The sequence below is a fragment of the Ranitomeya variabilis genome, chromosome 7 (assembly GCF_051348905.1).
Source record: "Ranitomeya variabilis isolate aRanVar5 chromosome 7, aRanVar5.hap1, whole genome shotgun sequence".
Taxonomy (NCBI): Eukaryota; Metazoa; Chordata; class Amphibia; order Anura; family Dendrobatidae; genus Ranitomeya; species Ranitomeya variabilis.
Genome location: NC_135238.1, coordinates 169955947 through 169974412, shown reverse-complemented (window position 1 = coordinate 169974412; position 18466 = coordinate 169955947). Strand labels below are relative to the sequence as shown.

The 18466-nt window shown below is 41.9% G+C and overlaps 1 protein-coding gene across 2 annotated transcripts in view; it reads right to left on the bottom strand.

Moving 5' to 3' along the window:
• Nucleotides 1-18466, bottom strand: part of SPAG16 (sperm associated antigen 16) — a 1378074-nt gene that overhangs the window by 1051965 nt on the left and 307643 nt on the right. For both annotated transcript variants that reach the window (XM_077272256.1, XM_077272257.1), the window contains exon 10: nucleotides 11470-11603. In XM_077272256.1, the coding sequence (XP_077128371.1) occupies nucleotides 11470-11603 (134 nt within the window). The remainder of the gene's footprint in view (nucleotides 1-11469; nucleotides 11604-18466) is intronic.

The window sequence follows — 18466 nt, the reverse complement described above, 5'->3', positions numbered from 1 at the left end:
ACCAGTAAAGCTCCGTTAATCCCAATAAATCCTTTCTATTTGCTTTTTTCTCCTCTTCATACTGATACAGTGTACATGAACAGATGTTCCTCTTCCCATGCGAGGTAATTACAGGGTATTCTGCAGCAGCAGAAAAGAATTGGGAACCCAATCAAATCGTGTGATATTCACTTTTCCGACAAATGCTCTTCAAATCTGTATACTCTGACAGCTAGAAATTTCCCAGTGGGCCTGACTTCTTTGGATACTTCAGAAACCTGTCCCTTCTCACAGTGTTGCATTTACAATCACCGAGAACGACGTTCAGGGCACAGAATAAAATAGAAGAGTGGGAAGATATGTGACTTTATAAGGCCACAGGTGAACTGATATAATGAACCATGCACACCTCGAAGATAGATGGCCCTACCAAGTTAGATGCATTCTAATTTGTGTCATATTCTTTACTTTCAAACAGCTTTTGAGTAATACACCGCCTGCAAGACTTGTGTATAAGACTTTCATAATGCAAATGTGTCTTTTGTCTACAGTTCCCGTACAAGTGTATGTGCCTCCATGATTACAGACTATAAACAAACCCTGTACAGTCTCATAGTTCAATCATACTGTATCAATCTATTCCATGCTATTGGACAGGAGTCCAACAAGCAGGTGTGCCTCAAGCTTGATGCGATAGTGTGGTGAGCTTAAAAGGGTTGTCCAGCCTTGGGGTTACAAGTCTGCAGTCATTGTATGCGACTGCAGACTTGTGAATTCTCACATCACTCAAACTGCACGCTGTGAAGATTTGCTAGAACCAAGAGTGGCGGGAACTTGACAAGTATGTGATTTGCATATGCATGATCACGTGCCAACTAGATGGGCAGAGTCTTGTTCAATGCCAGTGTATTGAGCAAGTCTAGTCGGAATGTGTCCAGAAGTATACATATCGCATACTTGCGGTCACATGACTGCCTGCACCCAGATTTCGGTGTGATTCTGTGGGGGAGCTTTAGCTATCATCATATCAGTACAGGGTGCATTGGGAGTCACTAATGTGTAGGGGGAAGTGGCTCTGGATGTTGCCACGACTATCTCTCAGAGCTGAATATGGTTCTCAAAGTAAGTAATGTTGGTGACCCCTGCTATAGGTAATATAAAAGGAAGCATGACTGCAAACAAACCATGCATTTATATTCAGCCTCCTGAGTCAATACTTTGTAGGACCACCTTTTGCGGCAATTACCGCTGCAAGTCTTTTGAGGGTATGTCTCTACCAGCTTTGCACATTTAGAGGTTGAAATTTTTGCCTATTATTCTTTTGCAAACAAGCTGTAGCTAAGCGAGATTGGATGGAGAGCGACGGTAAACAGCAATTCTCAAGTCTTGTCACAGATTCTCAATGGGATTTAGGTCTGGACTGAGCCATTTAGACACATAAATATGATGCTTTGATCTAAACCATCCAATGTAGCTCTGGCAGTATGTTTAGGGTCATTGTTCTGCTGGAAGTTGAACCTATGCCCCAGTCTCAAATCTTTTTGCAGTCATTAACAGGTTTTCCCTCAAGTATTGCCCTGTAGTTAGAAAAAGTAACGGGGTATAAATGACCTGGGCGGAATATATTACTAATTGAGAAGATAAGATGGGAACTCCATTGCGTAGCCCTCTCTAGCAGGTCATAAAACATAACCTTTATTTAATGTCAAAATAAATGAGAATATTGTAGGTGAAGGATTAAAAAAGATTTGCCCCTAAACTACTGCCATTATATATATTTGATAAGAAATTGCTTCTAGTTATCACACGATGGCACCCAGGAGTGTCTTCAGTGTTAGGCAGAACAGAACACTCAGATTAAAACATAAAGTTCCCCCCGACATGTTTCACCATATATAAACCGTAGCACTGGCAGTAAGTTTAGGGTCGTTGTCCTGCCAAAAGGTGAACCTACGCTCCAGTTTCAAATCTTTTTGCAGTCTCTAACAGGCTTTCCCTAAAGGATTGCCCTGTATTTAGCGCCATCCATCTTCCAATCAACTCTGAACAGCTTCCCTGTACCTGCTGAAGAAAAGCATCCCCACAGCATGAGGCTGCCACCATCATGTTAAACAGTGGGGATGGTGTTTTCACTGTAATGTGCAATGTTAGTTTTCCACCACACACAGTGAGCACCTCCTTCCACATGCTAGCTGTGTCCTGATCTGTCGATCTCTGCAGCTACTACTCCAGAGTGACCACAAGCCTCTCTAATTGGGGCTTTACTTGCTTCGGATGTCAGTTTAGATGGACAGCCATGTCTAGATAGGTTTGCAGTAGTGGCATATTCCTATTTTGGTTGATGGATTGAACAGTAAAGGCCAATTCAATTGGTACATTCACAGTGTGAATTCACAGTTCTAGAATGGCTCTGAGGCTGAATATGTTGTTAACACTGCAATGTGCTGTATAATAATAAATGCATAGGGCAGTAAAACCACTTTTGGATCAGGTACGTCTGTGAGTGGATGGCCTTCTATGACCAGTGAGGATTCTCATTAATTCTTGGAACCATACGGAGAACTTTACGCACACAGATATGACATTTCTGTAGCATCATAAAATTCACATATAAACACTAAAAACCTAAACAGGTGCGGTGATAGTGTAAAGAAAATTGTGCTTTTCCATCAATAATCCATAATAGTAATACACAAGCAGCACGCTCCAGGTTTACACAGTACGGAGTTGGCTTCATGTTCCTTTATTTACTGTTTCAAGAATTAATGAGAATCCTCACTGGCGAGTGGCGACAGAAAGCCGCCCACTCACAGTCCAAATACATCATCAAAAGCTGCTTCCTAATTAATACATAAATGGAATAAAGAACATGGTGCAAGAACGACTTGACTGAGTAAAAGATTCCAAAAACTATTATAATATTAACAATAATGAGGTAGAAATCACTATTACATACATAAAATCCAGGAGGCAAACATCCAAGTAGCCCAGCCTGTGTTTCACCTGCTCCGGCTTTTTCCGGGGTCCTTTTGCTAATTTTGAACTGATTATACTTAGTATAAAAAATGTCCTTCAAATTTTTTTTTACTCCTGCAAATTATTACAGTACCATATCTGCATACTTTATTTCTTTTATATAAGTGAGGAAACTGCTTTTGAAGATCTAGTTGGACTGTGAGTGGGTGGCCTTGTGTCACAAGGGAGGATCTCATTTACTCATGAATAGTACGGAGGACTTGACTTCATGTTCCTATAATCACCATTGAAGGTACTAAAACACAACTTTTGTATTCTTCATATACAGTCACACAACAGCAGATACTGCTTGCTGGTGGTTCCCAGACAGCACCATTAGAAATGCTTTTAAAAATTATAAAAAAGTAAAATGTTACAGGCATTGTGTGAAAGAAAGGACTGAATGGTTACGAAATTCCGAGGCTTGCTCCTTAAAGGGAAGGTGCCACCAGTTTTCTTGTAGTTTGTTTTTTTGTGAAATTAAGCTTAAAATAGTAAATAAAATGTATTAATGCAATGTTTGCACTGTTTGCAAACATTTCTATATGAATAATATTATATATTTTCTTACAAATATATACACTCACTGGCCACTTTATTAGGTACACCTGTCCAACTTCTTGTTAACACTTAATTTCTAATCAGCCAATCACATGGCGGCAACTCAGTGCATTTAGGCATGTAGACATGGTCAAGACAATCTCCTGCAGTTCAAACCGAGCATCAGTATGGGGAAGAAAGGTGATTTGAGTGCCTTTGAACATGGCATGGTTGTTGGTGCCAGAAGGGCTGGTCTGAGTATTTCAGAAACTGCTGATCTACTGGGATTTTCACGCACAACCATCTCTAGGGTTTACAGAGAATGGTCCGAAAAAGAAAAAAAATCCAGTGAGCGGCAGTTCTGTGGGCGGAAATGCCTTGTTGATGCCAGAGGTCAGAGGAGAATGGGCAGACTGGTTCGAGCTGATAGAAAGGCAACAGTGACTCAAATCGCCACCCGTTACAACCAAGGTAGGCCTAAGAACATCTCTGAACGCACAGTGCGTCGAACTTTGAGGCAGATGGGCTACAGCAGCAGAAGACCACACCGGGTACCACTCCTTTCAGCTAAGAACAGGAAACTGAGGCTACAATTTGTACAAGCTCATCGAAATTGGACAGTAGAAGATGGGAAAAACGTTGCTTGGTCTGATGAGTCTCGATTTCTGCTGCGACATTCGGATGGTAGGGTCAGAATTTGGCGTAAACAACATGAAAGCATGGATCCATCCTGCCTTGTATGGAGCATCTTTGGGATGTGCAGCCGACAAATCTGCGGCAACTGTGTGATGCCATCATGTCAATATGGACCAAAATCTCTGAGGAATGCTTCCAGCACCTTGTTGAATCTATGCCACGAAGAATTGAGGCAGTTCTGAAGGCAAAAGGGGGTCCAACCCGTTACTAGCATGGTGTACCTAATAAAGTGGCCGGTGAGTGTATATTGACCACTAGGGGGAGCATTTTCCGTTTTAGACCTCAAGCAGCTATAGTAAGACTTACCAGCTTTACTGTTAGCTGGAAAATTGGGGCAGTACCTGCTGACATCAGCATTTCCCTCCCCTTTTGGGTGGTCTAATATCCCTGGGGCAGAATGAAGAGCAGCATCACAGGGCAGAGCCATTTTGTGTGTGACTGACCTGTGATCTGCTATCACCAGCAGTTACTGCATCAGAAGCCCAGTTAGTTTATGTGGTGTGTATGGAGCAGCATTGTCTGTGCAGAGCTGTCTGTGACTCATCCCTCAGTAAGATAAGAAGGAGATCCAGGTCTGCAGTGAATGGCCAGGCATTGTGGAGGGAGGGGGGAGATACATTGTATGGCAGAGAGAGGTGTCAGGTGTCACCTCCTTTCTGCAGGCTGTGAATGCAGCTTAATGGAGTGAATGGAGCTCCTGTGATAGAGAGTAAGTGGAGCTGGGCAGAGAGCACTGGGCTATAATAAAATGGCAGCTAGTCACACCTACAGCAGTGAGTTGTGCAGCCCACAGAGGCGTGCCCAGCTCACTGCTAACGCCTCTCCAATGTTAATGATAGGGTCCTCGCCGGTCTATTAGCTCCTATGTCCATGGGGTGCTGTAAAATGACACTGTTAGTGCCCTGCTACTGCTGCAAAACCAAGATGTCAGCCCCCAGTTCCTTCTTTAAACACATATAACACACGAAATCTGTTTCACATGCATTTAAAACTTGGTTATAGCAGCATGTTATGCTACATTACAGTGATTTATTAATAATCTACAAACGCGGTACCTTACCTTTAAACATAGATATCCAAACAAAAGTAGATGCAAAAAAATCCCATACAGTATAAAAATAAATGACCTTTATTAGTAATATAACATAATACAAATGATAAAATGAATAAAATAGAAAATGGAATGTATGATATAAACATCCCACCTATCCAGACAATTAGTAATAGAATCAATAGCTATGCAGTGTATGAAAATCCAGGTATTTATACTGACAGATGACCAAGTAGGCAAATGTTAATCAAGAAGAAAAAAAATATACAGTATATAAAGATGCAAAATAGTATATACCTATGTCTAATATTGGCAATAACGGCAAAGCTAAAGCATGAAATACAAAGACATAAAATAATACAGGATAAAATAGTAATGTACAATAGTGACAAGATCAAGCAAGTAAGATTCAGAACAGCAGTGAATAGCAATAAAGACCTGTATAAGTCTGGGAGGATTAGGAAAAATTACCCTGACGCGTGTTTCACATGAGCTTCTTCCAAGGGGTCCTTTAACATATAATATAGCTTCCCATGGCTGGATGTCCATTAGTTGGGGTCTCAGTCTTGCTCAGTCCTTATTAACATTTACATCAGTTAACATATGGTAAGGTTTTAATACCAAAGGGTAGGAATGTCTCGAATATTATTTTTACATACCCTATGTTATTTTCATGCACTATTGCTCTTTATTTACTTTTAGGGTATTTGCTCACTTTATCTTTATCTTTGATTCTGTTAAGTGGCCAGTGTGAACATGTGCCTATACGTTGCATGCATACCAACTTGTATTCCAGTTCATCTCTTCAGGTTTTTGTTAAACTCCTGTATAAGCCTGTGAGGATCAGGACAAATAACCCAGAGGCCTGTTTCACTTCAGCTTGTTCCAGGGGTCCTTTAACATGTGGTATAGCTAAATGAAGCGCATACAGTCTAATTAGTCTTCTTACGTGGTGCTTTATGGATCAAAGGCTCATTATGAACCTACTGATGATGAGCACTATCTTTCCATATTCAACAAGCTTGAATAAATATCCTACAGAATTTATTACACTTAAAAGCAATGCATAAAATAAATTAGTCTGTACACATTTTATAGATTTTCTATAGATAACAGAATTTGCTTTAGGTAATATGTGAAATGACCGAATTGCAATTCTTAACCATAACCTTGTCTTCACTTATGTGCCAGACACGCTCAGCTCAACATCTCCAGCAAACTTGTCTTCACACAATATCATGACGACGTGGGGCCTGGTAGGCACAAAAGATGCCCAGGATGCCGGGTCAAAGGTGCTGGGTACAGAATTACAGACCAGCTGCAACAGGGGCAGGACACCGGACTGGGACATCACAAATCGAAATGATATCCATCTTTAGCAGCAGAGACTCTGAGATAGACTTTAGGGAGAGGGGTTGGTCCTAGGATATACACACACTACATTCAGACATGATTTGGTAACTTCCATCCAAATCCCTGAAAAATGGGATTCAGACGTACCTCTAACTGAGCGATTTATTACAATGAGACAAATGGCGCTCAAATGGTTGCCGTTTATTCTCCCTTGTGGCTGTGTCTCTCATTCAGGCCGGAACAAGAACACAGCTGACTGCATTTTGGTGCGTGCTTGAACAGACGGACTCTGCCACAGGAAAGCACACATGGGGTTTCACTGTAATGGATGTCTGTCAAGGGCGCTTCTAAATCCCATTTTTCAGGGATTCAAATGGAAGCGATTAACAGATGGCAGTGTGTACATAGTCTAATGTACAAGTGTAAGGCCAGGTTGACATTAGAGCACTCTCTTCCAGATCTTAGCATCTCATTCCCGCTTCCGCCCTTGTACACATAGCCTCTAAAAATGTGTCCACTATGCCTTTTATCCCATTTTCTTGGGCACTATACAGTATGAGCAATAAGGGAACGGAAAAGTCAGCATGGCTCATCCTGGCAGACTTTAGAGCTGTGGACACTCCCCAAAAATTAATGGACCGCGAGTAAAAATGGTGCTGGAACAAGGCTAAAAGACAAACGTGAAGGTATGACTGCTAAAATCTCTTTCCAAAACTTTGTAAAGTAGCAGGTATACCCTAAGTGTTAAGAAAACGCATTTAAGGCCTTATTCAGACATCAGGGATTTTTTTTTTTTTTTACATACAGAAAAACGGTCCAAGTTTCATGTGTGATGTTTATCAGGAATGAAGTAAATTTTTAGCACTAATGAGAAAAAAAAAAAAAGTTTCTCCACCATTTCCTATCAGTCAGTGAAAAAAGACCAGCACAAAAATGTCATGTGAGTGCTGTCCAATTTTTTCACTGACCCAAAGACTTTCATTGTCACGTTTTGATCCAACATTCAGATCAATATCATACAAGTCTTTGATTTTGCTTGGACCACTCGGTCCGTCAAAAAAAATCTCAAACATGTGAACAGCCTCAGACTGTCGTAGGTAAAAGCGGATTCTGTGGAAAAAAAAGGAAAGAACTCTTACGTAGAAAATTGACGTGTGAATGAGCCCTAAGCAAGAATAACACGTAACTCACAGATAAGCCATAACTGACAAAGGGAAGAAAATTCTTGGAAGGAACACTTTGCCATTAACCTTTTTCTGACTACAAGATGAAATAAAATCAAATATGCCACTCACAAAGAGCTTAGATCTTATCTTAGGGCGGACAGATGGGGTGTTGATAGCACTAGCATCTGAACATATTGGTATTATACATATTCTGCCATCAGACATGAAGATCCTTAAGTGGAGCGAAACACTAAAGGTTGTGTTAATCAGTATTACGCCGGATCGTTGGCGTAGTGCTGGCACTCTGCAGCAGGCTGCTTTGTGCTCAAATACCTGGTGGAACACAGTTATGGCAGCGTCTGATCCAGACAGAAAATCTCATTAGGAGGCAACAAACTCTGAGCTTCTGCAACAGGTGTTGACAAGAAGAAAGTGTAAAGGGAAAGAAAGGAAATTCACCGAACGCGCAGGAAATATGTTCAAATTACATCTTAGATACGCCGTCCCCAATCAGCCGATGCGGAGAAAAAAACACAATTTTCCATTAATGGTGTTTGCAAAGTCCAAAGAATGCAAAGCTCTTAGATGCCGCGCAGTCTGGAGAAATCTTGCTCCGACAACCTTTATGTCGTTTCAAATGTCAGCTTGCAGAAACACCTTTTTAAAGGACTTGGGTTTCTTGAGATGTTTTTAACTTTTTTTTTCGAATGGGAGATTCAGACCCTTGTTTCAACTAGCAAAAACAATATTTCATGTCATGATGATTCCTACATGTTATTATTATGAATATAAGGGTACACTCATCTATGTGTATTAAATGGAAGAGTGCAAACCGATTAAAAAAAAAAAATCATACTGCAATCGGACCAAGGTTATTCAATGAGGCAGTGTAGAGCTGCTAATTTTTATCTCACTTACTATATATGTTTTTGGAAAGTTTACACCTGACATCAACGCCAAGCACATTACCCTGATTGCCAACGCACCAGGGCATCTGGAAGAACGAAGATGAGAAGAACGCAGATGAAGCGCCAAACTTGGAGCAGGAAAAGAAAGGAAAAAGCAGCACTCACCGTTCCATAAAATAGTCCTTTATACCATATCACAGAACATGAACAGAAGTCGTGAGCAGGGGAGGAAGCAAGGGGGAAAGCAGGGAGGATGGAGGACAAATTTCATTAAGGCCAGTCTCACACATCCAGGTAATTCCGGTACCGGAAAAATCGGTACCGGAGTTATCCGTGTCTGTGTGCTCACGTGGCACATCAGTGTGGCATACGTGCGGCAGCCGTGTGCTGCCTGTGTACCGACTGAGGACCACACGGACCATGCAGGAGACAGCACTAGAGTTAAGCGCTGTCCCGCTTTTGGTGCTGAAGCCGGCAATCATTCCTTCTCCCCAGCAGCGTTCGCTGGAGAGAAGGAATGAAAAATCAATTTTTTTTTATTTTTTTTGTGTTTAAAATAAAGTTTGTGGTCACCTCCCGCCTCCCACCCCCTGTGCGCCCACCCGCTTGCATTAAAATACTCACCCAGCTCCCGCGATGCCTCCTCTCAGCGCCGGCAGCTTGTCCTCTGTGAGCAGTCACGTGGTACCGCTCATTACAGTGATGAATATGCGGCTCCACCCCTACGGGAGGTGAGAGGACGCATCGCGGGAGCTGGGTGAGTATTTTAATGCAAGCGGGCAGGCGCACAGGGGGTGGGAGGCGGCTCGGTGACTACAAACTTTATTTTAAACACAAAAAAAATTTAAAAAAACCTTGATTTTTCATTCCTTTTCTCCAGCGAACGCTGAATGCTGGCTTCAGTACCAAAAGCAGGGGACAGTGCTTAACTCTAGCGCTGTTTCTCCTGCAGTGGTACGTGCACACGGAGGAGAGTGCACACTGTTCTCCGTGTGCACGCGTGCGGGACGCTTTGCGGACCGTGCTGCCGGAGAAACGTAGACATGTCTCTGTGTTTTGCACACGGACACACGGTCTGCAAAAAATTACTGACATGTGCAGAGACACATTGATTTTAATGTGTCTACGTGTGTCAGTGTCTCCGGTACGTGAGGAAACTGTCACCACATGTACCGGAGCCACTGACGTGTGAAACAGGCCTAAGACTTGAAGCATTTCATGAACCTAGCCAGCCTGATGACATCAGTTCACAGCCGTTTGCTTTACCTTTGATGGTTAGCAAAAATAGGGGGGACAACATGTCATTTATTTATATATTAAGTTAAATAAGCATAAAAAGCTGTAGAATAAACTCCACATGAAAGGCACTAAAGGTTGCAATTTTAATATATGTAGGGGTGCTGTGAAATTATATATCTGCAGGATATCTATCTACTGTATTCCATCTATTTATTATCTATTATATATCTAATATATTTCTATCATTCATCTATATCTTTATATATATCAACTACCTTTTAAGTTTATATAGAGCATTTCAGTATGTAAAAGATGATGTTAATAACTAGGGTTGATCTAATAGCTTTGGATAAGAGCTTATCCGAATAGCTACAGCGCTTACCGCATAGCTGCATCGGGAACCTGGATACCTGGAGCGCTCCCGATAATCAGCTGTTCGGCGCCGCAGCTGCATGTGTCGTGGTTGTGTGACAGTCACAACACATGCATGAAGAGCCTGATTGTTGGGTTCCCCATACATGCGTTGTGACAGTGAAACAGCCGCGACACATGCAGCTGCGGCCCCTAACAGCCGATTAGCTTGAGCGCTCCAGGTATCCATGTTCCCAATGCAGCTATTCGGTAAGTGCTGTAGCTATTCGGATAAGCTCTTATCCTTATCCAAAGCTATTCGATCATCCCTATTAATAATGCATCGCACGCAGATGTGAGCCGAGAAAATAATAGTACACTCGCATTGCACTCGCATGACAAAAGGTACACCATACGGATTCCACTTGTCCAACATTTCTGGCTAAAAATGGGACAGATTTTGTATAAGCGAGTGTGGACAAACTCTCAATCACATACTCATATTTCACATCAGGAATGGGTGTCACAGAGAAACGTACCATGGTGGCCAACTTGATTATTTTTATTTTTCTGGACAAATAATAATAAAAAAAAAAATCGACAGCCAACAATTTGAATGACTGAATATTGATATGAGGACGTAAGCAGCATTTACTGTAGGCTGTGAAATAATGTCAATTACAGTGTTCTGTGCAAGGTTCTCCAGCATAAAAAAGCACAGCATATTGGAAAAAAATAAGTTTAGGTTCTATACTTTTAACTACTATAATTTATGTTTTTGTAGAAAAGCTGACCTTTTAACATCAGTGAACTTAAATATTATATATGGCTTGCAAAGCATGAGGATTTGTTTTGTACACTCACATAACCAGCAGAAGTATCAGAATGCACTGCTGGTGTGCAGAATAATTATATCAAAATTCCATGCAAACAAATATTTATTTGCGGTTATTGTCATTAGTTGCAAAGAATCGCCTATGAGAATTGGAGGTGCCTTTGCTGCCACCTAGTGCCCAAATAAAGCACAACAGCAGTGGCTGATGCACCGCGTGCAGTGGATTCTTCTTTGTGCATGTACAACCTTTCAGTTTCTGGCTGCCCAGTAACACAACCTATCATAGTATACAATGGTTTAGGTTTGTTTGCATGTTGAAGAAACAAATGTTCCTACCAGCTCACTGCTAGTTCATGCGATTTCAGAGTGTTGCTCAAACTGTATCCACTTGTCTTAAGGAGATGGTTACTCTTCCCTTTAATTTGAGCCAAAAGAGGATTCACCCTGTTGTCTGGCGGAAATTCAGAGTCCTGAAAAAATGAAAAATTAGAATCATGAATTTTAGTTTAAAGAATGTTTTCTAAATAATATGAATAATAATATTTTTTGCTGTTGTACAATATTATGTAGGCCATAGTCATACCGCATCACATGGGGAGGCAACAAGGGCACAGCGTATATTGCTATTTTTACTGTCAAAATCATTGAAACTAAAAACAATCCCTGAGTTACAGCTTTATAAGCCATTTTGTGACAGCAACTCAAAGAGGAAACCAAAATTGCTTTCTGCCACCACTTAAAGGGAATCTGTCAGTAGGTTTCTGCTATGTAATCTAAGGACAGCATGAGGTCAGGGTTAAAGCATAGAATTCAATGATGTGTCACTTAACAAGCTGTGTGCTGTTGTTTACTTACGGTGAAGGTTTAACCACTAAGAAATTATCAATGCCAGGTCTGACTGCCAGTCTGACTCCGCCCCCTCTTGTGATAAGCAGCTCATTGTCAATCTACACAGAGCCTGGTGTGGGCGGGGTTAGCTTTCTCAGCTCTGCTGCATTACTAAATCTAAAAACTTGATTATGTCTCAACTGCAGCACCCAGTAAGCTAAATGATACATCACTGGATTCAGGGTCTCTTTGCCAACAATATGCTGTTCTTAGATGAGGTAACAAAAACACGCTGATAGATTCCCTTTAAGAGATATCAGTTTCTGGAAATACTGTACCTGAAGCAATATCCCAAGAATCACATGAAAACTTTGATAGGATTTTTCCAATTTACAGTAATTATGATTTCATTGTGAGATAATCTACTCTAAAATTACAGAAAACAAAAAAACTTCAGAAAACAGATTTTAGAAAATGCTCCTTTTGCTGCTACCTTCCATGATAAAGGTGCCCCCAGATGTTCCTTTGAATCAAACACAGAAGGTCCACCTAATGTGTTCATTGCAGATGAGAAGAAGCTGCTGATTCTTCTTGGCTGGTCCTACATAATTACAGCCCTCACTGGCATTCAAGAATATTCAGATGATCTGACTGAGGACCTGGGACCACCAGCCCTGGCACATGAGGTGGATATTCTGAGAAGGGATCAAAAGCCAAACCAGGGGCACAATGACGAGAATATAACTGCAAAATCTAAACATCAGAACATTTGTTGCATTGGATTCCAAATTAAACCTTCTGCATTGTGTGATCTAATAGAGTAAATTAATATTAATATGTGGAACTGTTTTTTGCCATGTTGGCAGTGGTTGCAATGGTTCCCAACAGGTAAGACGCAATTTCTTAAGTCTTCTTGAATATGTACAACTGTTACAAAAATGCACTTCATATGCTTGACAAGTATTGGTAAGGCAGAACGCACACAGCTAAATACACTCCTTATTGAAACTGCAACACCAAAAAGGAAAAGTAATGGAAATATGGAAATCACAGGATCGATATAGACATGTTAAAAAGGTTGGCCACTCTATTGATGGATAGGCCATCAATATGTGATGGGTGAAGGTGCTACATCCGTCAATCAGCTGTTACCGGTGGGATTCAGAAGTTCTCAGATGCTGCCGAGACTCCAGCATTTTTATAATGGCTGCGGCTGGGCTCTGCAGATCCACCCCTTATTCTACAGTACCTGGCAGCAGCCACAGTAAAAATGATGGAGCTGTAGTGATCCGCAGAATCGGAGAGCTTCCAGCCGCCACTGGTAACAGCTGATCGACAGGGTGTGCAGATGCTGATGGCCTATCCTAAGGATAATAATAGGTCATCAATATATTTGAAGAGGCCAACCCTTTAATGATATGCAAGCGATGAAAAATTGGGACCAAAAATTTCAAAACATCTCGATTTATTCAGTGTTGAGTATGAGCACCATGGAATCTGAAATAAAAATTAGAGGGGTCTAGATACTATACATTATGTCAGTCCACACCATAAATTGCAACAGGGCCCCACCTACCCATAAATTCGGGCTTTGAAGAGAGGTATTCACATCTACCCCAAAATTCAGACTACAGTCTTAGAGAGGTATTGACACTAGACACGTAGGACCCAACAGATCTGAGACCGCCTTGTCGTTGGTTGCTGGGCATGCATGAATTGGCCAAATTATGTGCAAAGCGTCTCAGTTTCACCTAGTATCCAGAAGCAGTATTGCTATTCATATTTCATATATTTCATATTGACATGCTTTAGCACTACAGAGTGCAACTTTTTTGTTTATTGTATATGGAGATGGCTGCTCTTAGTATGTACCTGTTCACACTAGCTTGGAAGTGCCAGTCCGTCTTTTGTCATCAATCCACACCATAAGACCTCATTCAGACACGGCTACAGAATGTACCCACTATAACTTATGGTGCTATTCACATGACATGTTTATCATCATTATTATACATTTATATAGCACCATTTATTCCATGGTGCTTTACATGTGAGAAGGGGCAAATATAGACAAATACAATAAACATGAGCAATACAAGACACACACAAGTACAGAGGGAGAGAGGACCCTGCCCGCGAGGGCTCACAGCCTACAGGGGATGGGGGAGGATACCCTAGGAGAGGCATGTTTTTCATGGACCGTGTGTCAATGCTAAACAAACAGAGATATGTCCATAGATATCCATTTGTAAAAAACATTGATTATGCCGATGGTAAAAATCGACACACAGATGACATATTGCAGCAAAACCCTGATGACATGGTACCATTTTTTCACGTATGTGTTTAAATGCGGACGTGTGAATGAGGCCTAATCCTGGGGGCAGAATTCATGTGCCAAGGCTGTAAGTGCTTGGATTTCTGCACTTGGCACTCATACTTGATGCTGTTTTAAAAATGTAGTTTCCATTTTCTCATTGTTTGCATATCATTAACATGTCTCCATCCTTTGATTTCCATATTTCCATGACTTTTCCTTCTTGCTGTTGCAATTTCACGGGTGAGAAATGCATATATCATTTATACAGCAATGCATTGCCAGCTCTGCTACATCTATATGTAATATTTCAGCCAACAAAATCTAGTACATCCAGTAGGGGAAACACTGGGTAATAGTAGAGAGAAATGAAATCCATTGACTGCGTCCCAACAATGAGCGTGCAGGTGCTGCCTCCTCCTAATCTACGTGTTATGGCGGTGGATCGGCTTCTTGCTGCTGTTTAATACTAGGTACGATGTGCTCCAGAATGTGTGCGCAGGGATTTTTACAACTGCAGTTAACGAACAAGCTGCAGTTTACAGAAGCTAATTAAAACAGATATCACAACAAAATGCTGCAGTTGTTTTAAGCCTCATTTGCATTCTTTCCCAATCTACCTTATTAACCTTCACTATTAACAGGTAAATGATTCCGGCAAACAGATCAGTCTGAACATTCTCCCATAAGTGACTGTGATAATAAGGCTTGTCATTTCTTTTTTTTTCCTCGAGGTGTACGCGCCGTTCTCGGCATTACAAGAGCTCTGAACACCAAATGTTGTGATAAATTTTTATTTGGTGTATTACTTTTCCTCCCCACTGATAGAATAACCTTGATGCATAATCTTCCCTTTTCATTAATCGGTACAGCATCAGATCCGTAATGATATAATTACTTGTTATTATCATACTGCGCATTCATAATTCCTCACATATTGTTCCTGGGAGAGAGCGGGGCTGGTGTGCATTATAATTGCTCCGCTGTACACATATGCATAGCACAGGGCCCCCGATTGGTACTAACACTTTCTCTGATACTCTCAATCCACCTTATTAATAAAAAATAGAATTAAAAATGACGTAGCTTGTCTTATGCACAAATTGCAAATTGATGGCAAAGGAATCTAGAAATTGTTAGACGTCCTTCACCTCAAAGGCACTTTTCCCATCTGCCGCACACACAGGATTACATAACACTGGCACCCTCAGGTCCACGCTTCGCTGCCGTCAAGAATTCCAGGCCATTTGCGTTCTTGCCCAGAATCCTAATTCCCCCAGCTTTGAAGGGATTAGCAGTGGATGTATGTTTTTATGGCGCCTAACCAAATAAAGCATGCCAATTTTTCCGGGTTGTAATCTGGGAGATTAATGCTTTAAGAGGTGCAATTTGAGCCACAATGTTTTTTTTTTTCTTTGCAGTAGCCATGCTTTTTTAGAGACTACATCTCTATCCCATGCCATCCTGAATGATCAAAAGGACAGTAAGGCACAAGGAGAGTTCCTCTTCTCTTCTGCTCCTCCACGCACAAGCTAGAATGTCAGATCCCAGCACGCTGTAGCAATGATTGACAACGGTTTTGGGCATGAACAAGAAAGATTTAAAGGGGTGGTTTTCTTTCAATTAAATTTTTCCCCTGGTTGCAGTTTGCTCTAAAAAAACAAACAAAAGAGAAAATGAGTTTAACTCACCTTCTCCGGGGTCCACTGGCAAGTTTCCACCACTGTCCCCAGTGTTTGGCCCTGGCTGCGGCGCAGATGTCACAGCACCTTGACAGAGCGGTACCAAATCAGAGAGATCAGTGGCTCTAGCAGTGCGTTCCTGTGTGGATGGCACAACCCGTTTACAGCTGCTGCACTCACTGACTAACTGCTGCACTGGCAACATTACATCAGCAAAAGCATTTTACTCCCATTATCTGACCGACGATCCTTCCATTGCCAGTACGTCAGATACCGTGTTTGATAGAACATGTTGCAATAAGCACCATGATCAGCAGAGACATTGTATGTATATTCAAGTGGTAATGCTCAAAAGTCCATAAAGGACCCCATACACATTAGATTAATATTGAACAAACCCACTGATATCAACGGATCAGCCGACAGTCTAATGTGTAGTGAGTAGGGTGCCGGCCGACTGATGATTGGTGGAGATAACAAACACATGTCCGATTTTGAACTGCCAGTTGTATTTTACTCCTAGAGAACATGTGCCATGGTGCGGACACAGACAGAAGAGGATTCCTGTGCAAGAACAATATATGGGCCACATGCAGTCCAAAAGTTTACCATAATGTGTAAGGCTGGTGGACTGTGCCGTCACATTCCTGCTCCTGAAAACACCAATCGCATCATGTTTATTATGACAAGTGTCTTTGTGTGTAATGCGTCATGTGAATTGTATTGCATTGTGGTGCTTGCCTGTGTCATGTATAAGGTGTGATAAGTATTGTTAGTATTATATACAAAGAGTGCAGCAGTGTTGTAGGAAATGTACAGTGTAAGATAAGTAATGTAGTGCAAGGAATTTCTGCACAGCAACAGACAGCAGGGTCAGAAGTAAAGTGTTGTGACTAGAGATGGGCGGAAACCTGTATGTTCAGGTCCATCGGGTTCAGCCGAACAGTTACAAAAAATTTGGGTTCGGGTACCAGAACAGTACCCGGACCCAAACCCAGACCCCATTCACTTGAATGGAGGGCCCAAACATATAGTATTTGCACACTGTCATGTGCACGACAGCACAGCAAGCACCGCTTCTGATTGGGGGTGAAATCATCCCCGCCGGTCAAAGAGCCGTGGTTCCCACACTGTCAAAAGGCAGGGTGAGCATTCAGCTGTGATCGGTGGTATAAAGCTTACCTCCGGTCACTGGTGTCAGCTGACTGGACTAGTGCTCCCATCATCTGACACCTGCTGCCGCTAATAACAGCAAGAGCAGGAGCGGCTGATGGGTGTATTCATTTACCGGCTCCTGCGCTGTAAATAAATATTTTTTTAAAAAACGGCGAGGGTTCCCCTGTATTTTTGATAACCAGCAAGGCAAAACTCACAGCTGGGGTCTGCAACCCTCAGCTGTCAGCTTCAACAAGGCTGGTTTTCAAGAATAGAGGGGTCACCATGCTGTTTTTTAAATTAAATAATTTTAAAAAATGGCTTGGGGTCCCCCCCATTTTTGACAACTAGCCTTGCTAAAACAGACAGCTGGGGGATGGTATTCTTAGACTGTTAAGGGGCCATGGATATTGCCCCCCAGTCTAAAAATAGCAGCCTACAGCTGCCCAGAAAAGGCACATCTATTAGATGCATCAACTCTGGCACTTTGCTTGGCTCTTCCCACTTGCCCTGTAGCAGTGGCAAATGGGGTTAATATTTGTGGGGTTGATGTCACCTTTGTATTGTCAGGTGACATCAAGCTCACGGCTTAGTAATGGAGAGGCGTCTATGAGACACCTATCCATTACTAATCCTATAGTTGTATGGTAAGTAAAGACACAGCCAGAATAAAGTCTTTTATTAGAAATAAAACAAAACAAACTGTTACTTTTTTATTTAAAAATAACAAACACAATTATACTCACCTAACACCTATTCCACCGAAGCCCTTGTTTTCCAGTAGTAAAACAAAAATAAAAAGACAACAATATCCCTCACCTATCCATCAGTCTGTCCCACATTGTAATCCATGTCTGGGGGAAAAACAGTTTTACTTGGATGGTGCCAAGATGCGACCGTCCAGGCTGAGAACCACTGGTGACTGAACTACTGCAAGTGCAGCCTCAGTGGCCAGCGGTGACATCATCGAGGTTACCTCAGGTCACGCACGTTGCGTTCCCTGCTGGAAAGAACTGATGTGACGTCAGTGAAATCCCCGCTAGCACCGTGCACATGATAGTGCGACAAACACCCGGTGTTTGGGCAGCCGAACCTAAACAGTAACACAGACTTCCTGGTTAAGTCAGCGTTCAGGGTCCATGCCCGAACAGTACGTCTTCGGTACAGATGCCAAACTTTACTGTTTGGGTTAGCCATCTCTAGTTGGGACTAGCCCATCGGGGGAGTGCTTAGTTATAGGGACAAGACTGTGCTTTCTGGATAAAGTTAGAGTTAGAGTTTGAATAGTAACAATTGTGCAGTGCTGTCAATGGGTGATCCAAAGCTAGAAGAGACTGAAGAGAGGAATAGC